Source organism: Elaeis guineensis, chromosome 6, assembly GCF_000442705.2.
Source record: "Elaeis guineensis isolate ETL-2024a chromosome 6, EG11, whole genome shotgun sequence".
NCBI classification, from domain to species: Eukaryota; Viridiplantae; Streptophyta; class Magnoliopsida; order Arecales; family Arecaceae; genus Elaeis; species Elaeis guineensis.
Window position 1 is genome coordinate 126294497 of NC_025998.2, and position 21783 is coordinate 126316279.

General features: G+C 38.4%; 4 protein-coding genes across 10 annotated transcripts; 3 read left to right on the forward strand and 1 right to left on the reverse strand.

Annotated features, from left to right (window-relative positions):
• The first annotated feature begins 1387 nt into the window (after window positions 1–1387).
• Window positions 1388–7447, forward strand: LOC105033246 (uncharacterized). 6 transcript variants are annotated; one of them, XM_010907962.4, is made up of 7 exons: window positions 1388–1857; window positions 1953–2082; window positions 2193–2834; window positions 2953–3139; window positions 5036–5146; window positions 6630–7092; window positions 7199–7447. In XM_010907962.4, the coding sequence occupies exons 1-5, from the start codon at window positions 1781–1783 to the stop codon at window positions 5059–5061; spliced, it is 1062 nt and encodes a 353-aa protein (XP_010906264.1). In that variant the 5' UTR covers window positions 1388–1780; the 3' UTR covers window positions 5062–5146; window positions 6630–7092; window positions 7199–7447. The 6 variants fall into 6 exon arrangements, with proteins under 6 accessions (XP_010906264.1, XP_019702159.1, XP_010906268.1 ...); XM_019846600.3 differs by having other exon boundaries at window positions 6630–6691; XM_010907966.4 differs by having other exon boundaries at window positions 6635–6691.
• Window positions 7448–9472: 2025 nt separating this feature from the next.
• On the forward strand, window positions 9473–15220 carry LOC105033245 (probable E3 ubiquitin-protein ligase RHY1A). 2 transcript variants are annotated; one of them, XM_010907960.4, is made up of 3 exons: window positions 9473–9943; window positions 14208–14434; window positions 14573–15220. In XM_010907960.4, exons 1-3 carry the CDS (start codon window positions 9737–9739, stop codon window positions 14988–14990), a joined length of 852 nt encoding a protein of 283 aa, XP_010906262.1. In that variant the 5' UTR covers window positions 9473–9736; the 3' UTR covers window positions 14991–15220. The 2 variants fall into 2 exon arrangements, with proteins under 2 accessions (XP_010906262.1, XP_010906263.1); XM_010907961.4 differs by having other exon boundaries at window positions 9474–9943; window positions 14241–14434.
• A 1633-nt stretch (window positions 15221–16853) lies between these two features.
• LOC114912884 (uncharacterized) lies at window positions 16854–17457 on the forward strand. The gene has a single exon (XM_029261263.2). The coding sequence runs from the start codon at window positions 16872–16874 to the stop codon at window positions 17142–17144; it is 273 nt and encodes a 90-aa protein (XP_029117096.1). The 5' UTR covers window positions 16854–16871; the 3' UTR covers window positions 17145–17457.
• A 2247-nt stretch (window positions 17458–19704) lies between these two features.
• Window positions 19705–21200, reverse strand: LOC140858372 (uncharacterized). The gene is made up of 4 exons (XM_073258758.1): window positions 20589–21200; window positions 20267–20511; window positions 19984–20187; window positions 19705–19881 (listed from the first exon to the last, which is right to left on the reverse strand). Exons 1-4 carry the CDS (start codon window positions 20785–20787, stop codon window positions 19762–19764), a joined length of 768 nt encoding a protein of 255 aa, XP_073114859.1. The 5' UTR covers window positions 20788–21200; the 3' UTR covers window positions 19705–19761.
• Window positions 21201–21783: the final 583 nt, after the last annotated feature.

Below are 21783 nucleotides of genomic sequence, written 5' to 3' on the forward strand. Positions count from 1 at the left end.
GGATGGCACTAAGATCGATGTAGAGATGGGCACCATGAATGGCGATGACAGAGGCAAAGATGTTGGGGCCATCGTTGTCGAGTGCGAGGAGAGTGACGGCAACCATGGAGGGAGAGAAGCAGTGGTAAGCAGCGAGGTGGGTGATAATGGGAGAGTAATAGTCTTAGGTGGTAGAGACAAGGAAGGAAAAGTGGAGGAGGATGAGGAGGGAGAGGTGGGGATCACCGACGAGGAGGCACAAGTAGTCAATGGCGTAGTTGAGGAGGTCGGAGGAGTCACTGTGGCTTGATGGTGCAGTGGTGATCATGAGGAAAGGCGGCAGATAGCGAAGCATGGAGCGGCGGAACCCTCGCGGATGCCCACCTTCTCCTCGCTCTCTTTGTTGCCATCTTCCATTGTCTCCATCGTTGCCTTCCTCCCTATTGTCACCGGCATCGGCCTTCTTCTCCTATCTCTCTCAAGTGCTTTCCCTTCCATGGATCTCTGAAAAAGGGAAAGAAATGGAATAAAAAAAGAAAAAAAGAAAAAAAAAACCAACACAGAATCCTAAAAGAGAACAGAGAGAGAGAGAGAGAGAGAGAGAGAGCAAGCACACATGAGAGAGAGAGAGAGAGTGAGAGAGAGATGGGTACGAAGAAAGGAAAGAGAAAGTCATCGGCAGTCAATGGAGAATGGATTCGTGGAAAAAGCACCGAAAACACTGATCATTGGGCTTTTTTGGTTGGAATCGGGATCTGCTCAGTTGGATTAATTGGTTTTGATGCATCTTACTTGATACATGAAGAATATAATACTTTTCTTTCTTTTAACCTAATAATATTTACTCGATTTCTTCCAAAAAGGGTCTAAATCTTCTTAAAGAATTAGTTTAACTTTTCCCCCCTAAAATAGAGCATCCATTTTCCTCCAATGGATATCTCAATTTATCAAATTTTGATGTTTTGGATTCATCGTATAAAACTAAGAATTGGGTCTTTGGTGCTTGGGATCAAATTAGGATTCTTGATTTGATGTTTTTAGACTCACAAGCCCGCCCTATACAAACATCAAGTAGGCTTCTTTTCTTTCTTTCTTTCTTTTTTTTCCCCTGAATTCAAGTGTGAATCGGTCCCTTGGTGTTTTGGGAACTTGATCTAATCTCGAGTCCTTGCAGATAGCCACGTCTTCTCCACCTTCTTAGCTGCCACATCTTGCAATCGTCTTTCTCCCTATCGTTATCAATATCGGGCTTCTCCCTTCAATTTTTTTTAGATGGAATCTTCATAAAATAAATAAAATTAAATATTATTTAAAAAAATTGTATTCCACACTCCGAATGGGCTATAAGCTAGTATATTAGTATAAAAACATACGCGGCAGTTGCTACATTCTGAGCAACGGTGCATCACAGCAGCAGCCCTGGCTGTGATGATCGCGATAAAACTTCTGCCACCGTCCATTTCAATCATCTCCCGGTCAGATTCAGGTAAAAATAGCACAGCTATCTCTTTTGTCTCCACCTTGCGAATGCCGCGAGGAGCCTCAGATTTCGCTGGGCCCTTCGTCGGTACACCAACCTAGCTTTTCGTCACCTCTCTCCTCCTCCTCCTCCTCTCTCTCTCTCTCTCGTGGGAAAATGGCCAGACCCAATAACGCCACGGTCAGCTGAAACCGATCGGTTCCTTTACCCTTCCATCATGAAAACGTCGAAACCAAGCTCCCGGGTGAGGGTCGCGGTTGTAAATTTCTTCTGAGATCTAAAGTCTGTCCTCTTTTCTTTCGGTTTGGGAGGGATTTCTGGATGGCTACGTGCTTCGATCGGTGGGAGAAGGATCCCTTCTTCGCGGCCGCAGAGGAGGTCCAGGAAGCCGCCGACAGGTGCCATTTTTTCTGTATTTTTTTCCACCTTCTGTTACTCGGATCTTAGATGTTGAAGGATCTTAGTCCCCCGCCTCTCGATTTCCTGCTTCTAGGATGGAATCCGTGTATAGAAGATGGATTTATGAGAGGAAAGCGGCTTCTAGTGGCGCTGGAAATGGCGAAGACGTCTCCGGCGAGCTCCTCGGGGAGCTTCACACGGCCCTCGGCACTGCAAAATGGCAGGTGACTTCGAAAGTTGAAAGTTTGAAACTAGGATTTGGTTTATTCTAGGGGTTTTTGTAATGGTCATTGATCGAGGAGAGATTTTGATCGTTGTTGGGTACTATTTGCAGCTAGAGGAGTTGGATCGGGCGGTTAGGTCGAGCGATGAGGCTTGCTCGGCCGGGGAGGACACGAGGACCCGGCATAGCCAATTTGTTGCGGCGATTGGGAATCAGATCTTGCTGGTGGAGAATGCTTTGAGGGAATTGACAGATGAGGCGGGGAAGGCTATGGCCTGGGTTCAATTGGACGAAGGAGAACGGGATGAACTCGCTCTTTTCTTGTCCTGTCCGTTGCCAGAACTAGAGAAAGTGGTGACTGTTCCATCTCTTGGTGAGCTAAAGGTAGGGGGCAATCAGCTGAGGATGAATGGAGAGGCTGAATGCCTGAAGAACTTTTGTGATTCATATGAGTTGGGTAAGGAAGGAAGAGAGGAGGAGAAGGTGCAGGGGCACCGGAGGGCAGCAAGTGCTAATGCTGATATTGGGGTATGGAAGATTTCAGTTTCTGATGAGGAAGCTCCCAGGAGATCGTTTGACGAGCGGCCCAATTTACCCCCTCCAAAGATATCCAGCTTATCTTGCTTAACAAAGGCTTTAGAATCAACATCTAGGATGAACTTGTCTAAAAATGGCTATAGGAAATGGAAAGGTGGGGTTCAACATCAAGACGATGAAGAATTGATCCCATTACGAAACAATAGATTGAGTCGGGTGAGGAGTTTCCCATTAATTATTGTTTCCTCCAAACTCATTTTTTTAAAATTTATAATTGCTTTTGTGATTGTGGTGGCTTTATTCAATTCTACTGTTTTTCTGGTTCATCATATAGGGAAATGATGCATGCTATGAGAAAAGTAAGAGCTGCCTTAGTAGTCATGGTGATGAATCTTATGATAAACAGCTCTATGGGTGGTTTGGAGCTCTTCAAAGACAGTTTCAAAGGTCTCAGTATCAAATCCAGTATGGCCGTCCTATTCAAACTATCCTCTGGGCCATTCTCGTACTTGTATTACTTGGTGAGTTCTCCATTCTTTCTTCTTTTCAAAGATGTATTTTTTTCACTAAAGGTAACTCTTTTATCATTACTCATTGCTTTGAATGAATGAGTGCCCAACATGGAAATTAGAAGGCTAGTTCCGGGGATTATTGGGAGTTCTAATACTTAGTTTTGGATAATAAAGATTTTGGAGAAATGGGTTGGGTGGTTGGGAAGTTGTATTATGATTCTAGGTTTCAGTTTTGAGTCATTAAGAAGGTTTCTTGGAAGGTGTATTAATGAGATAGAACCATCTCAGCTTGCTTGTGATCTAGGTTTGTACGTTGAGGCTCCAATAATGAGACACTCTGTTCACAATCCAAGCTGGAGCCTTGAATTTGGGTCAGGATTAAGGCGAACTCAAACTAAGGTGTGGCAAGTTTGGGAATATCTATATCATTAAACACACATGCTTACCGGTTGAACTGAATCTTATAGTGCACCCACATCTGTGCCTTTCTGTGCAAATTAAAACCAATTGTTTGCCTACTATGACTGTTTTGAAATTTTTAAAGATAGAGGCACATGGGCTTTCAAAAAGTGCTGATTATAAGACAGTTGCTAGAATCAGGGACAGGTGGATGAGCAAGTGTGAGTTTGGGTAGGGGTAATTCAATAGTCTATAAACACTTTTAGTAGTAAAGCGCTTAGCAAGCAAGTGTGGATTCGAGATTCCAAGAAGATTCCAAAGCAGGTGCATTACCCCAGATAGAAGATTCTAGCTATAGAGTATAACACTTCATGTGTCAGTAGGCCCAATGTCTCAAGGGACAAGTCGGGTTGGATGAAACTGAAAAACTTCTGACAAGCTTGAGCTTTCAAAATTTAGAAGAGCTGAAGTCAAGAAGAGCCCACCTTGTAGTGTTTAGAGCCAACATAGAGTTGGTCAGTGATTAATGTATGCCATCAGAATGAATCCCATTTCACATCTTCCCTTTGGGCAAGAAAAATTTACATAGATGCACTTTATATGGATATCTAATTGAAATATGGTGGCTTGTTGTTTCCACATGCACACCCACCCACACACAGATTATGGTATTCTTCTTCTCATTCAAAGTTGAAGATTAACATTTGAAAAGTAGTAATCTAATTCCAGAATCAAAATTATGCCATCTGTAAATATGTGAAGAGGATCTAATTTTTTCACTGATTTTGAAAATAATCAATGCCTAAAATGCATATTGACTGTATGAGATGCAAACTATGGTACAATTGTGCCCCATCCAAGAATGATTCTGTATGATGTCTTACAAAGCATCACCAAGGGCCTGAAGGCTCCTTTGTGGAGCGACACCTAAAGGCATAACTTGAGCTGATTGTCATTTTGGCCTTTCTAGATAATTACCCTTTTTCTGCAATAATATGTGATCTTTTGTTATATGTACTCTTTTATCTTTGGATGGCTCCTCAATTTACATTTAGCACATAATGAACTTTTTCATTCTGACTGCTTCTGTCAAATAAAGAAAGTATTGACCATTTTCAAATATTGTTTCCAGTACAATATCTCTCATGACCTTCGCAACTTCCCACTTTTTGTTTGGATAACAAAGTTGGCAAACGTACAATACATTGCAGTTATTGAACACTAATTATCTACTTGCTGAGCATAGTAATTGTGCGTGTGCATGCTCAGTTACTGATTGGTTTCTTAAATTAAGGAGTTTTTTGTATTTCTTTTTGAAATTCATTTCTTTGCTTGAATGGGAAGGAAAGTATCTTCATTAAGCTTCCAGGGCCCCCCCTTTTTTCCTTCACATTGGTATCTATGGTAAACATTGGTGCAAGCTCGACCCTAATTAATTGCCAGCGCTCTACTTTCAAAGCTCAGGCTTTCTCTTCAAACTATAACCATCATACTTGTATTTTGCAGTCTTATTGGCATTGAGTGCAATCTAGTGGTGATAGACATATTGATACATCATTTGGCAGTTGGAAAATCCATGGGTGATAGGTCAGGCTTTGGTACTTTCACAACAATAAGGTATTTTTTTCTCTCTTCAAAGTATATCATCATCCACTCATATATAAAAGCATAAACAACCATGTCAGAATGAATTTGTACTCACATAATTGGTAGAAAACTACTGATAGCGCTGACAGGAAGTTTGATGAATACATGTTTGATTTTGTGATCCCTACTTGATGTCATGTTTTGCTTACTGTGCAAACCACTAGTGGTAGTAAGCCTATGAAACTTTGATTTCTTGAAAATTTGCTCATGTGAACAGGCAGTGTCCTCATGCAAAATGGTAGCTGTTTTGTGTTTTAGAAATATTTACATCCATCCAAGGTAATTATTTTCATGCTAGAGTTTGCATGAGGCCTCTGTTGCAGCGTCTGGTGTTCTGGGTTTGTATCTGTGTACATGTTATACTGTGCATGCGAAAATTCTATATCTGGAGGTTATATATGATTCTTTTTTAGTATCAAATTGTATGACCTTTTGATTTTCAGTAATTTGTTACAGATAGGCATTTTCATTTCCAAAAGCTTCGGCTTCATGAGAAATAATAAACATGTCCAAGGACAGTGAGCTCATTAGTGGATGTGTATGCAGACTTTGTTTCTAAGAGCAATTTCATCAAGAGTTTGCTTGAGTTCGTCTTTTGGAGTGATGCACTTCCATGATCTCTTGGTGCCACCAATGCGTGTTTATGGCCTTGATGCAAAGGGAACTTTTTTCTTCAATAAGAGTTTGCATGATATAGTTGCTGCAGCTGTCGTCTGTAGCATGCATTTGATTTTCAAATGTTAAATACAGTTCATTTGCATGTCCACATGTTATAGATTTAAACAGTTGATCTTTGAGGAATTCATGGTAATTATGCAAAAGGTGAAAACCAGAAAGTATGCAAACTGTATCCCTGTTGATGACCTTTCCAGCTACCACTTCATTTGTTGATACATGCACATCAACTGCACAATGCACATGCATGATACTGCCCTTGCAAAGACCAAATAGTTGAACTGTTGTGCGCCTGCCATCCTCATATGTTGCTCCCACCAGAGATCAAGTGGATTGGCAGATGGGATCTTGGTAAATGGTTAATGACAACAATGAAGCTCACAAAGTCATCTAACTCATAGCCATTTAACTTAGGTGGTTGGCTAGGCAATGTAGCTACACCTGATAAAGTACTTGAAAACTGACCTGAGGGATGTTTTTCATGCCAAACACAAGCTGTCTGTCCAAACAAATAGTTAGTTGTCCTGCTGCTGTTGATTTCCAGATCTGTGACAAGGACCTCAGAGGGTAAAAGACACATGGAGGAACAATCCAATTATCAGAAATTATATATTGAAAATGTACAACCAAAGAGTAATTTGGAAGTCTTGGGCTAAAAGGGTGCCTTCTAGGATACTCTGTAGCTTCCATAGCATGCATTGCATCCAGCGTAACATTTCTTAATGTTGTATATGCTGTTTATTTTTGGTCTGACTCTTGTTTCCACATTTTAATTCAGTGCAGGTTGTCGATAATTTTTGAGGCTTATGCCAAATGCATGCATCAGAGCCTCAACTCTTTGTAAGGTTTCTTATTAGTAAAAGATGTATCTGGAAAGCCTGATCTGGAGAGGCCTTGTTTGTATTCTGTTGCGAAAGTCGTATCAATTTGAAATGTTGGTCTTTTGTTTCCATAAGATCACTGTTTGCTTCCAACTTCTAATGCCAAGACAGAAGTGTCAATAATATTCATCTCCCATCAAATGACAGTTTAGGAATGCATCACGCTATAACCCTTGCTAACACATGACAGGGGCATAGTAATGGAATCATCCAAGCCATTGATGCACTTGATGTTGCGAATCTCAGGTGCTATATTGCATGCAGGATGGTTCAGAGTGCATCAATTGATAGTCCAGCACTTTGTCATTAATCTTGTGTTTATGCTGTTTATATTGTTAGAAGTAGCACAGTCTGCAGATGGTACGAAATATTCTGAATTTTTCTTGTGCTTATAGAAGGTTAATCGACCTATATCTTTCATTTTCTCCAGTAGGACTTCATCATCAATGTGCTGTATCCATTGCAGGACTTCAGTGTCTTCATTACCGTCCCATGAACTGGCTGGTCCCTAACATCTTACTCCCTGGGGTTTTCGCTTGCTGAGATTAACTTGAATCGAGAAAGAGTGGAGGAAAATGCTCAGGATGGAATCCACCAGTGATAGCACAGGTTTATCATTGTTAGGTTAAGTGGATTGTGTTGTAAATTGTGTCTTGTATTGTGAACTCCTGAATGCTAAATCACTTCAGCAATTAGCATTGCTTTAGTTTTATAATTTATACTGGCATATGATCCTCGATCGTAATGCATGAAATACAGTTTTCTTCTTTTTCTAACTATCCTTGGACTATAAAATAGCAATGTGATAAATTATACTAAATAAATAATTTCAATACCAAAATTTTTGCTGCATATTAAATAATAATTTTTAACAATGGTCGAACATATTTTTAGATAAAAAATAAACTCTTCAATATATATATATATATATGAACGGGGCCTGTCCGAGTCACAGGACGGCACCCCAGTCGATCTCATGCGGTGCCGTGCTAATGTTATCGTATCCCATGACGCATGCATCGGGACCGTTGCGTCTCCTGCCTTCCGGACGAAGGATGCCACATAAACGGAACCCGAGTAATAAATGCTGTCCAAATCCAACGCCCGCTCTCGATGCTTGGATACGCTGACGAAACAAATAGCGTCTTTGTAGGAACAAAGCAAACGGCTCCCCAGTAAGACTCTTTCTATTCTTTTGTTCTTGAGATAGAGATGTTTTTTTGACTCGGTGATCGCATTTCTAGAAATCACAGTCATTTGGGAGCTACTCATGGCGAGTTGACGAGGTGAAATATGAAGGCTACTTTGTCGAAAAAGAATGACCATCACCAACGGTCCCTATTTTAACACTATTTTCTTTTTAGCTAGTGCAATGCACGCATTATATTTTGGATTTTTTTTTATGCACCTTGTATTTATTTGGATATTCTTATAAGATTAAACTGACAATTCTAAAGATTGTCTATTTAAGTATGACTTTGTATTAACCAAAAACCACTGTATCTAAATTATATAGAAAAAAAAAAAGACTTCCATATATATATATATATATATATATTTGTTTTACAACTCAAAGATTGAGATTTGGAATGAATTTGGACAGTCTTTTAGAAAATGCAATCTAAATGGGTGAACATCTTCGATTCCTACAAAATTTTTAATCCAATCCTGTAAATTTATCCAAACAAGCCCCATTATGTAATATTATCTTAGATATTTATTGTTACTAATTTTATTAAATATTTATTATAAAGTTAAATAAATTAGATTTTATTTATATGTATTAATATGTCAATTCTTGTAGATTTTTTTGGGTTCTCCATCAAACAAGACACCAACCCATCTCCTTACATCACCATTTAGGAAGAACATTGGTGAGGAATAAATTCTATTATGGTTTGCCTGATTGGGATATATTAGATTAGGATAATCTAATGATTTTTAGGAATCATTTATTTTGAAAAATGATTGGAAAAAAAAAAGTAAAGATTGCTATTGTTGGAAAAAGAATGCCGTATTTGTTTGAAAATAATCTTATATGATAATATTGTTGAATTTTTAATAATATCTTTGAATAAATCATTCAAAAAATAATATTTTTCTCTCCATCCATTAGTTGGTCATTTATGGCCCACTTAAACAAGGTTAATATTGACTATTTCGGACATTGAAAGATACTTGCATAAGTTATATATATATAGTTACATGAATATGATTTAATTTAAATACTTTAAAATTAATTATACATATTCTAGAAAATATATTTCTTATTATAAATAAAGTCTGTTATATTTTTGTATATAAATAAATATATTAATTAGTTATAAATCTTATATTAGATTTACTGTTAACCAATAAATATTTATTAATTATTTATGAATAATTAATATTTATTATATCAATATATTTATAATATATTAATATTAATGATATTAATTATATAATATAATTGGGAGTATTTTTGTCAATAAATAATATTTTCATTTTTTTTTGAGAAAAATAGATATCAAACATCAGTTATCTTATCATCTTTCTCGTCCATTTCTTAACCAAATATTGTAATCTATTTATTTACTTGATGACAGATTTCCTTACAACCAACGGCCCTAAGATGAGATTCTCTACGGGGTGGGTCGGTGGTCCAGGCTGAAGTTAGCACGTGTCACGCAGTCGAGCGCCCACGTCCACCTCATTTCCGGATCCCGGTCGATGATATCAACCCTCCAAACTCCCAACCCAGACGGCAGGCGGCGTGGCGCCAGGGAATTTCCCCCGTCCATCTCTCCCGGTCCACCATGGAACCCCCACTCCCTCTTCCGTGTCGCTCCCTCTCATCCCCCTCCTCTCCCATTCCCTTTTCCTTCCCTTTTTAGCCGTTATCCAATCTTTTTTTCCTCATATCCTTGTTTCTTTCTCTAAGTCTCTTCTACCCTCACCTTATCTCTTATAGATAGTTTCTGCTGGGGCCCGGGGCCGAGAGAGAGAGAGAGGGGGGTTTTGTTGCATGACGATAGCTACGAAGCTGTTCTACTACTGGAGGTCTCGGACGGGCCGTGACTCGGACCCGGAGCCGGACGCGGCTCTCCGCCTTCCTCGTGGTCGTCGCGGCAACGGCGGCCATCACCCCCGTGAGGAAGGTGATTCTTCACGGCGTTCCCACCCGGGGATTCACCATGGCAGGCACCTCTCCCACCACCGCGCCTCCCCAACAGTACTTCTCTTCTTCTTCCTCCTCTTCTTCTGTGTGTGTTCTTATGTTTCCACTTAATCATCTTTTCCAGCATGCGGAGTTCGCTTAGGGTTTTACGGTCTTTTAATTTCATATTCATAGAAATTAGCATTTAATATTTGTCGTTATAATCGTCTAATTAATCGGTCTTTTTTTTATAAAAAAAATCTCATGATTTTAAGGAAATATATCGTAATTTTGTTCAAAGTTTGATTTTTGTCATCTGAAAGGCTTTAATACAGGTAAATTAGGAGGTACATAGAATATGTTGGTGTTCTGGGTTATAAATTAGTTTTGAGCTTTCCTTACATTTTGATGTATTTATTTGAGGTTTTGGAAATGAAGTCTGCTCCTGTTAGCTCTTGTCCTTCGGATCTATGCACTGGGCCTTCTTTCGTCCAAACCACCCAAGAATCACAGAGGCAATTAATTAAGATTTACTGATGATATTTTTCATTCAAACTAGTGTGGCACCGTAAAGTTTCGTGATGATTGAATTAACGCAGCGGTAAGGGCAAATTGGGATTGTTTTCGAAAGGGTTGTGTGACTGCTTTGTATGCCATGACTTGTAGCCAGTGTAGGGTTGTTTCTATGAAGCAAGTGCGTTCAAATTGGGAGAGGAACATCACGGTAGAGATTGAACAGCAACTTCCTTGAATGCGAAACATCTCCTTGTCATGGTTGATAATGTTTCACTTTCGTTGGAGTCCTGCAATCGCTGTCATATATACTGTTCCTCTGGATTTGGCTTGCAATATGTTGCAAAGAGTTTCGTATATGAATTAATCATTTGCCTCCATTTTTATTGCATTTATCATCCTTTTTACGCACTTCTATTATAATACCTCTCTCTCTCTCTCTCTAATAGTCTTTGGATGCTAAACATCTCGTTTTCATGGTTGATAATGTTTCACTCTCGTGGAGTCCTGCAATCGCTGTCGTATATACTGTTCCTTTGATTTTGGCTTGCAATATGTTGCAAAGAGTTTCGTATGTGAATTAATCATTTTCCTCTGTTTTTATTGGATTTATCATCCTTTTTAGGCACTTCTATTATAAAATTACCTTTTTTTTTCTACTTGTCCATAGTCTTTAGATGCTAAACACCTCCTTTTCATGGTTGATAATGTTTCACTCTCGTGGAGTCCTGCAATCGCTATCATATATACTGTTCCTTTGATTTTGTCTTGCAATATTTTGCAAAGAGTTTTGTATGTGAATCAATCATTTTCCTCTGTTTTTATTGGATTTATCATCCTTTTTTAGGCACTTCTATTATAAAATAACTTCTTTTTTCTCTTGTTAATAGTAAAAACCAGTATTGTAAAATATTCTTGTCACCTTCTGCTATTACCAACCTTTTGCGTAAGTCTTTATGCATCTGGTCTTTCCACCATTTTCAACTCCATTATTTTCCTATTCCAAGGCTTCCAAAAATTCTTTTTCTGCAAGTAAAGAATTATCTTTATTTATTGTCTTTTAACCTATGTATGTTTCCATATGCATTCCTAGCTTGGGCATGTGTTATTGTGCATGGCACATGTAAGCTTAAGGGAGTTGGGAGGATGGTTTTTTATGGCCAAATTGGAAGAATTATAATTATCTCATGAAGGCAAATCGATCACCTTTGAACGAACTTGGGAAATGTGTACTATGAACTTATCATAGGAGGATCTTGGAAACCGTAGCTTAAAAAAGTAAAGGTCAGAAAACTCTTGGGGTAAACAAGGTTGTCTCTCACTCCTTTGTGAGAGGCCAAATTGTCCATGTTGATTGTGGGATGGTGAAGCTCCTAGGTAGAAAGAAGTTGTCATTGACATTTAGCTTTATTAGGGGATTAGATGATATGTTGGAGAAGAATTAATACCAGATTTGGAGATACTTGGGTAAAAGTTGTTTGTTAATAAATTATTTTCACATCAGTATTGGTCTTGCAACTAAAAGTTTTTTTTTGGCAATATATTTGGTTATTTGAAAGGGAAATCATTGTAGTGTTCCGAGCATAGGCTTGATGGGGTAAAAGCAAAAATAGATTACATGAATGGATGATTCGTTGGAAATATTGGACAGTGCCATATTTGTCCTAGAAGGTATGTCAAACTTCAAAAATTGTAAACATCTAAAGCCATCCCTGTCAGAAAGATCTATTTGTTCAAGATCGGTAGGAAAATAAAATGTGAAATTTAGACTCGGGTCATAGTCTCCATCCCTGCGCTATGCGATGGGGTTATGTCTAATAACTTGGGCAACTGTTATCTAAGGACCATGATTTCTCTGGAAATGCTATTTTTACCCAAATAGAAATAGATCTTTCTTGCATTCTGCCTGCTTGCATGAAGAAACTCTAGACTACGGTCGCTATGATCCTTGCTGCGAACAATTCCAACCCATCATCTCCCATGCTTTCTTTCTTGTGCTCCACAATGGAATTTTTTTGGAAAAAAATCTTAGAAGTGTCATATGTGCTGTTCTCTGTTATTGCAGATAGAAGTCAGCTTTGACTTATCTTGGAAATTAATATGCACGTCTGATAGGATGTTGTGCACCTTTCCAAGAATTGAGAATTTTGATAGAGTGGCTTATTTAAGGGGTCCTGAGTTGGCACTATATTATATCAAAATCTGGTTAAACATGTAGCTCAGGAGATGTTTTCCAAGCATCTTACAAGAAGAGGTCCTTGCTGTTGGTTGACTGCTACCTTTGCTAGTTTAGTCTCCCAAAGTTTGCAAAAGGATAGGTAAATCTCATGCCAAGATCAGTCAGAAAAGTCTCCAAGTATTGCTTAGAGTTTTGCTTTTCGAGCTCAAAGATGAGAGAAGATGCACTGTTATTGGAGAATTGCTTAAGGTTTACATTTGTTACAAGGTTTATTTGTTTTCTGCGATATTGTAAACAGATAAATTTAGTGTATTAATAAAAGGGCTGGTGTGATGTGAAATTGGTTTTGGACAAGTCACATGACATGGTAAATTGCGTTTATTTGCTTGATATCGAGAAGAATTCATGTTTTATGATAAAGTGTGTTGGTTGCTTCACTTGTTTGTTTACCCCACTTGTGTTTTATCTTATTGTTAATGGTGGACCCAATTATTCTTATAGAGGTTCTAGGAGGTGGAGACATGGAGACATTCTATATTTCTTGTTATTTATTGGTCATGGAGGGGTAGTGTAAGCAGACCTATTCTTATTTTCATGCTGGGTTTGGAATTGAGAATATCCAATTTTGTTTGTTTGTGGATGACATTGTTTTCTGTTTTATTGTAGAACATCACATGATTGATAAATTTGAATTTTTTTAGTACTTGTCCCAACTGATTGTATTAATCCTGATCAATAAATATTGATCTTTTGTAAGGGAAAGGAAAACCTTTTGGTTATAATCATTGTTCTGGTTGAGTATTTGAGATATCACACCTTGCTCTATTTTCACTCATCCTTCCACAGTCATAAGACACATGTGCCTAAATATTTAAAGGTTGGTATTCCCCCTGTGTCTACATCTGTTGCATCTCTTGCCTGCGTTTTCTGTTGCCTTTCATTCTATTTTGAGACATCTCATCAGCCTTGTCGTAATACTGTAGTAAAGAATGATTTGGAGGAAGTTGATCATGGAAAAACTAGCCACTGCAGCAATAATGATTGGGAACCTGCGGCTTGAATTAATATTTGAGGCAGTTTTTGGTTGATCTACTCATTACTACACCATACTTTTGAGCTTTTGACCCCAATTTGAATCTACAATATTCTCTCTTAATAACTATTGCAAACTAATGAATCCGAGATTGTGTGCTTTGGTGATGTTTGAGGTGGTTATGAGCAATGCTGGTATTTTACAGTCTCAAGGCTGACCGCTATAACCATGACTTTCAAGCCTTGTCCTGGCTATGTGTGTTTTGGCCCTTGAATCCTCACCCACTGATAATTCATATTTAAGTGCAACCTCCTGTTTTGCTGGATGGTTTAACCTGGCTCAAAATTTCAGTCAAAAATAACTAAGATCATCCCTCTTCTTTCCTAGCTTAGGCAAATGGCAAACAATGATATCACACTAAAATATTTCTTCGCTTGACATTCTCCTACATAGAATTTCTCATATGTGGAGGGTTTGAATTTTGTAGTTCCATTGGTCAATTCGAATGTCTTTCCTTCTCTTATGGACAGCATCTCACTCTGCATGAACCTGGTTGATTTTCCTGTAAATGCTACATGAGAACTCGATTTGAATCTGTTGTATTATCTTGAAAGGATGGTGTCTGCTGTGGTCTGGTACATGAACAGATTTGGTTGGACCATAGAGGCGCTAGTGACTTTGAGGCAGGTAACAGCAGCAGTGGTGGGATACGAAGTTGCAGAGACAGTGGGTCGAGACAAACCAGAGATGAGTCAGATGATCGACGACTTCCTGGTGCTGTGGTGCAGGCACGAGCAAGGCTTCTTGAAAGACTGCAGAGTGTTCATATTACAGGAGGCAGGTTGCTCATCAATCTCTGTTTCTCTGTCTATAATACACTAAATTGCTAGAGAAAATGCATCTTCAGCTTATGTTTAAATGGAAATATATGGGCAGTGTTCTTGCAAGAACTTGCTGACACCTGTTTGTTTCTACCTAGGCAAAGCACCTCATCTTCAGGCATCTCCCAGAATGAACGTTCATGCAGTGATGACTGGAGTGTTATTGTCTCTGGGGATTGGGAAGCCCAAACACGAAGGGAATGCTCTAAACCCGGGATTCCCCTTCCTGTCCCTACACTTCGAACAGATCGAACACTTTCTTTCTGTGATACGGGCAGGAAGCCTCCTGGACTAAGCTGGGACAAACTTGGGCTACGACAACAGGTTTTCAGATATGCAGAAGAAGGTGGAGTTGCAAAAGCATCATTTGAATGCTGTATATGTCTGGAGAGGTTTTTGGAGGGGGATGGGCTGATACGGCTGCAGTGTGGGCATAGATTCCATCCAAGTTGTTTAGAGCCATGGCTGCGGACCCATGTTGATTGCCCGTACTGTCGATCAAGCATCACCTGTTGATCATGGAGCAAGAGAGAATGAACCTTCAATGAGATTAGCCGCATGTTTCAGCACCATTCCACAGGCTTTTTGTCATCTCTAATCCTAAAAATATGAAATATAATTTCATATGTAACATCAGTCTTTATAGCCATAGATGAGATGTAACTTTGTGTTGTGTTTTCCCACTATACTTGGAATGCTGTGTCATGTTTGATATGGAACACTAATGTAAAATTATTTAATCGACCTGTGAGGTTTTTGTGTGCCCTGATATGTTAACACACGTACTAAAACAGCATCAGAATTGCATGGTAGGCTGAGAAAGACGACAGGTGCAACCTTTTGTGTTTATTCTGTAATTTCTTGATGTTGTTTACTGTATTGGCTCCTGTGGTTTAGCTGCGTATCTGTTCTCTATGTTTCCTCTGATTTCCTTCTATTATCAGTCAAAGAGATACCTTTTCATAAGTTTTGGAGTGCCGGGCGGCCGGGCTGTGCTATAATATAGTATGCCCTGTACTGAGATTTATCGTGAACTGATACGGAAATATACAGCAGTATGTACCACGTACAATCCTGTATAAAGGTGTTTCTGATCTTGTTTTGTGGCGTCCTTTTCTTCTGGACTACCGATTCCACCGTTTGGGGATGTCTTGTGTTATTTTTTTTTATTTTTTATTTTTATGGTGTGTGAAAAAATATTTAGAACTTGTTTAAATATCTGAGTCCAAAATCTCATGTGATTAGTTGAAACAGGCTTTTAGCTGATCTGATTAGAATTTGAGACAGATATAAGTTTTAAAAAAAATATCTGTAATGAATTAAGATGGGATATAGATAATTATATATCCCATTTTGTATCCGATCTGGTAGAATTTTAATCTATATCTTTCTTTTAAAATTATAATTATTTTATAATATTTATATATATCCAATCTTGTTTGCTCTAATCCAATTCTTCTTATCCAATCCGATCCACATCCCTATTTGATAGGATCCAACCTGAGGTAAATAGGAAGTAAAGCATGGATATGAAATTTTTAATTATGGATATGAGTATTGGTTGATTCAATCCATATTCAATCTATTGCCATCTTTATATGTGATTGAGACAAGATAATCAATCAAATCAAGCTTGGCTAGATCTATTTTTATAAATATTTAAAGAATCATTCGAATGGGTTGGCCCGTATCTTATAAAGAGAAAAAGCTCTATAGGATGTGGGCTGGCCCATTACAATAGTTCTCTGGATTTTTATAAATATGAGTTTAGATCAACCTAATTTAGTTGGTGATCTTGACCGGCACACAAGTTCTATGGAATTTTGGGTGCAGATATCTAAATAAACCCTTAGAATCTGTTCAGATGAATGGGCTGCAAATCTTATTGAATTCATGGGTTGGATCGATACAATCAATTAGATGATAAGCATTAAGTTAGGATAGGGCTATATCCATGACTATATATAGGATATGTTTGGAAGTGAACTGGTCTGAATTCTATTTCATCTTGGCCTACTCCTCGAAACATTGCCCCCAGGGGGCTCTGGACCCAATTAACATCCACTTAGGCATCCTGACCTACTCCTCGAAGCATTGCCCCCACCGGGCTCTGGACCCAATTAACATCCACTTAGGCCGTGCGATTTCTGTTTTCTTTCCTCCAAATTTTCTTCGACATTTTCTTCCACTTCTGGTCCCGCAAATCACCGGAAAGTCCAAACATAGAGCAGCCCTCGATTCGTTAATAGGCTGGTTAGAGGCATTGCATTCTTTCCGGGGTCAAAGGAACCGTTGCCGACTTTTTCCTCTCCTTGGCCCTCTCTCTCTCTCTCTGTATATATATATATATATATATCCAAACCGATGAAGGAAGGGATTAGTCCGTGAGAAAGTAAAATGGCGATGGCGAGCGAGCAACAGGTAATGCCGAAGGGTACCGAGGAGGGAGCCAAGGGAATAGAAGGGCTGCCCCCGGAGAGCAGCCCTTACGTGAAGTACTCGGACCTGGAGGACTACAAGCAGCAGGGCTACGGCACCCACGGCCACCTCCCCACCATCGACACCTCCAGGCACGGCGGCGCCACCGATGCCCCCACCCTCTCCGGCGCCGGCCTCTCCGAAGGCCAGGTCCGCACCCTCGATCCCGTCGACCGCCAGAGCACCGTCTAAGCTTTGCTGCAGCTAGCAAGAAGGACCCATGCAGTACCAGTCATAACCAAGCTGTGCTCTTTGGCATGGTTTGTTTAATAACTTGCTTGAACGTGGAAACAGGCCATGTTAGTGTTAGTATAAGAGAGAGTCCGACTACTGATGCGTCTCTTGTTATCATTTTAAATTATTGTCAACGTAGCTTTCTTTATTAATGCATCGGAGAACAAAAACCATTTGCAAAACACCCGTGACCTTCCCACACTCTCTCTAATGTGCTTCTCTTGAGGCAGTTATATCAATTAATAGATACCGGTGGATATATTAATTTCCATGAGTACCTCTCTTTTCAACTAAGCATATGTCTCTCATCACATACTAAGTGCAAGTGCGATTCCAATGTTTGATGCTTCAGCAGGAGGGGCATTTGCGACAGTGACTAGTCTGTCATATGGATGATTGTTGTTTGATATAAGGGGTCCTGGATTAAAATGTTTTACGTTTGTAAACTTTTATTGTATCTGATCTATATCCTTAAGCTTTCTTTAAACTTCGTTGGTCTATTTCTGAGGTTTTGTAATTGCGTTTCATTTGATGTAAGGGGTCCACACCTTATCAGAACTAGGTGTCCTTTGATATGGGAAAAAAATAAATAATATCTTTATTTTTTTAACCTCCTCTCTATCCATTTTTGCTCGATGTCCTCATTGTGAACTTGTTCTGGGAGATTGCATTGGGTGCAATTTGATTGGGGATAGAATGTATGAGTTTGCAGTGTCTCCAATTGCTTAGCCAAATTGGTTGAAGCTAGCATCAAACAGTCCAAGACATTTCAGGAGAATGGATGATGACGCGGTTATGTTAATCAAAAAAATGCTGCTACATATACATACATACATACATACATGTTTATACACACACACACATGCATGCATGCATTTATATCTTTGTTTTCACCTTGTGAGTGACTAGCAAGATGACAGAAACTTTAGAAAAATAAGATACTAATAACCCACTAATATTTATAAATATTGAAATAAATAAATTTGAAAATCTGAAGGGAATAAGAAAAGCGTCACTACAGGAAAAATGGTCATTAACGACGCTATTAATGGTCATTAACGACACTTTAAAGCGTCGCTATTTCACTTTACGACGCTTCGAAAAGCGTCGGCAAAGCGTCGCCTATGTAAGAGTGGAGATGAATAGCGCCGACGCTTTTTAAAAGCGTCGTTATTTTTTAACGACGCTTTAAAGCGTCGTAAAAATTAACATTAACGGCGCTTATAAGCGTCGTTAAACTTGTCTTAACGACGCTTATAAGCGTCGTTAAATATATTTTTAACAACGCTTTAAAGCGTCGCAAAAAGTAATTTTAACGGCGCTTTTTAGCGTCGTTAATGACTCTGCGTCATCCACTCTACCAAGACGCTTTTCGAAGCGTCGGCTTTTTGTCTTTAACGACGCTTATAAGCGTCGTTAAAGGTTTTAAGAGAAAAAAAAAATACAGGTATTATCTACAAAAAAAAAAAAGAATACATACATTTCTGTACGAAATTATATCAATTATTCGAACATAAACATGTACAATCACCATATTCACATTCACACCTGTACAATCACCACCATTCACATCAAAAGCAAACTTAAATAAAAAATTTAACCAAACCAAAAGATAATATTTTATATAAATAAAAATAAAGTACTAATCGTCCATTACAATCAAGAGTAATATAAATAAATATAAAAATATAATAAAAATAAAATAATATCAATCTGCAAGCGGATGGTCGTCGTTGTCTCCACGTGACGTGCCGCTATCTCGACGGGTGCCTGATGTGCCAAGAGCCTACAAGAAACATATCAAAAGCATGATTTGCATATCTATAAATAAAAATATATAAATCATTAAATTAATACAAAAATATATATTTAATATTATGTGTTTACCTGAGATGAACCATACATCTCTAATAAAGATGTAAGGCGATCAATCTGTCCCCTCATGGCCTGCATCTCGGCACGGCTCTGTCGCATCTCCTCCATCTCAGCGGCACGACTCTGTCTAATCTCCTGTATCTCCGCCTCGAGTCTGCGAACGCGTGAATCCTGAGCATCTGCTGCAGCATGCTGCGTATATCTACTAACCTCAGATAACTGAGTGGGGGTGACTCCTACTCCATAACCCCTCACTTGGCCGTAGCGCTCTGGTCCCATCAACTCTGTGAACACCTCGGCCTCGATACGGCTCTGCTGCGTAGATGCTGCGGACTTGTCGTCACGCTCCCATATGAGAGATGTAGCCCTCTCCTGTATTTTTTTTGAAAACAAGAGTTATACATTAATAGCTAACAAAATTAAATTTAAATCATTACAAAAAATATAATATTAATAATGCCGTACATATAAATCTCTCGACTCATCTCGAACAAAAGTACCATCCTGATGAGTATGAGTCATCCGGTAAAACTCCACTTGTCCGGGTTCCCTCCCATGCTCATCCTCCTACACAAATAATTTCAATTTTAAGCAAACAGTTATAATAATTTAAAAAAATATATGAGTATCATGATACAGACATGGTCCACGATACATAATGATATTAGTTATATAAATATTTCAACATAAAAATTAAAAGTTAATTATGAAAGTTTAAGGAACATACAAACTCCTGTCGGAGTCGTGCATAACTCTTCGACCCCGATGTATGAGGAACAGACTGAGCTGCTCGTGCAGCTCTACCAATAGCAGAATAAGTCTATAAAATAAAGTAAAGAACTTGTTATATATATAATATATAATAAAAATCAATATTTTTATAAAATATTTTAAAAAAAAAGATAATAAACAGATAATATACCTGTGCCCTCTCGGAGAACCAATAATGAACCAACTCCATCCACTGATGAGGGGGTACATCAGGAGGACAATTCCTAGCAACCTCCTCCTCTGTCATACCCTGTCTCATATAGTCCTTCTTCAATTGTGCTCTATATTCTTTCCATTTGCGGTTGAGAGACTTCATTACAAAATCATGAGTGGATGGAGGGAGAACAAACTTGCTCTATAAAAAAAAAAGTTAAATAAAATAAATTATATAAATGATTAACAATTAATATACAGTATGAACATCAATTCATTACCTCTATAACTCGGAGGAGCTCAACTTTGTACGTTGGAAGCATGTCATTCCATTTTGCATAGCCCAACGGACATAGCTGAGGCCTCCGAGCAACAGTCCCCAAAAATGAAGTCAATAAGCAGGCAGCTTTCTTAATTGGCTGACCTAGCTGATTGCACTCCACAACAATCCTCTCGTCCTCACGCATCTGCCACACATCTCGTACTACTGTGGATCCGCGTCTGGGGCGTACTCTCCCGGATCCGTCTGCAAAAAATACATAAAAGTAACTATATCATAAATATATATATAAAAAAAAAATATATATGAAAGACAATATATACCCTGCACGTGTATCTCATCATCTGGCTGATGAACAGGAGGATCGTGCTGTGCTGATGATGAAGGACAGGGCTCAGAATGCTGTGCAGCTGAACTGGCCTCAGGCTGCTGTGCTGAAGAAGACGTACCGGCCTCTGTCTGTGAAAACTGGAACTGCACACCAGCATATCGTCCCCTGCGACGCATGATGTCACCTAGCATTTATATAAATAAAAGGTAGAATCAGTTAATATATGGAGTAAAATAACACAATAATTAATGCAAAATATATACATCATAAATAATTATTACCAGTAACAATCAAGCAGTAGTGTTTTCTTCGAATTCTGTTCTAACCAACGTCGTCGTATCATTTAAATCATCAGCTGGCACAAAATTGTAGGGCATACATTGTGTATAAATGTCATCGTCATCATCCTCCACTTGGTTTCCCATATCATATAAGTCTCTAGGTTTTGTTTTGATGACAGTAAACCAATCTTTATCTTTTGCATCTTGTACATAAAATACTTGACGAGCTTGAGATGAAAAAATGAATGGGTCATCCTTCAATAACACACCAGTGTGTATCAACCTTGAAAAATTTACAAGTGTAAATCCATTTGCATCTTGTTTCAAACCCCTTAGTGAGTTTATGTCTATCCAATCACATCTAAACAGTACTACTTTAAATTTTTCATAATAATCCAACTCATAGATATCTTTAAGTGCACCATAATAGGATTTTTCATCCGCTTCCACCATAACACTGCTATTCTGTGTTTTTCTAAATTTCTCCCGTTCTCTAGTATGAAATTTAAAGCCATTAATTATGAAACCATTATATTTATTCACAATCTTGTTAGGTCCTCGAGCAAGAGCTATTAGTTCATCTGACTTATTTGTCTCCATCATCTTTGATACCTAACAAAAAATGATATGACGAAGTGCAGTTGAGTTATCTGATATTAAATATGTATCAAAAATTAATATATCCAATAATTAAATATAAATCACACCTGATTCGAAAGCCACATAGGGAATAACTCGACCAACCATCGCTGTTCAATCCTTGCATTAGGACGAATGTTATGATTGGCTCGTCTCTGATAAATTAAAAATTCACTGCATAAAATATAAATATATCATTTAGAACATTATATCTAATATAAAATTTAAATTTTGATGTCATTCCTTAAATATACTAACCTGCGATGG

Excerpts from the sequence above, each read along its gene's own strand:
- LOC105033246 (XM_019846599.3), top strand. The coding sequence starts at position 1,781 with ATGGCTACGTGCTTCGATCGGTGGGAGAAGGATCCCTTCTTCGCGGCC. Across the intron at positions 1,858-1,952 it reads GTCCAGGAAGCCGCCGACAG|GATGGAATCCGTGTATAGAA; the intron begins GTGCCATTTTTT and ends TCCTGCTTCTAG. Across the intron at positions 3,140-5,035 it reads TCTCGTACTTGTATTACTTG|TCTTATTGGCATTGAGTGCA; the intron begins GTGAGTTCTCCA and ends TGTATTTTGCAG.
- LOC105033245 (XM_010907960.4), top strand. The coding sequence starts at position 9,737 with ATGACGATAGCTACGAAGCTGTTCTACTACTGGAGGTCTCGGACGGGC. Across the intron at positions 9,944-14,207 it reads ACCACCGCGCCTCCCCAACA|GATGGTGTCTGCTGTGGTCT; the intron begins GTACTTCTCTTC and ends TTATCTTGAAAG. Across the intron at positions 14,435-14,572 it reads GTTCATATTACAGGAGGCAG|GCAAAGCACCTCATCTTCAG; the intron begins GTTGCTCATCAA and ends GTTTCTACCTAG.
- LOC114912884 (XM_029261263.2), top strand. The coding sequence starts at position 16,872 with ATGGCGATGGCGAGCGAGCAACAGGTAATGCCGAAGGGTACCGAGGAG.
- LOC140858372 (XM_073258758.1), bottom strand. The coding sequence starts at position 20,787 with ATGCTAGGTGACATCATGCGTCGCAGGGGACGATATGCTGGTGTGCAG. Across the intron at positions 20,188-20,266 it reads AGCTCCTCCGAGTTATAGAG|AGCAAGTTTGTTCTCCCTCC; the intron begins GTAATGAATTGA and ends TTTTTTTTATAG. Across the intron at positions 19,882-19,983 it reads GGTTCTCCGAGAGGGCACAG|ACTTATTCTGCTATTGGTAG; the intron begins GTATATTATCTG and ends TTTATTTTATAG.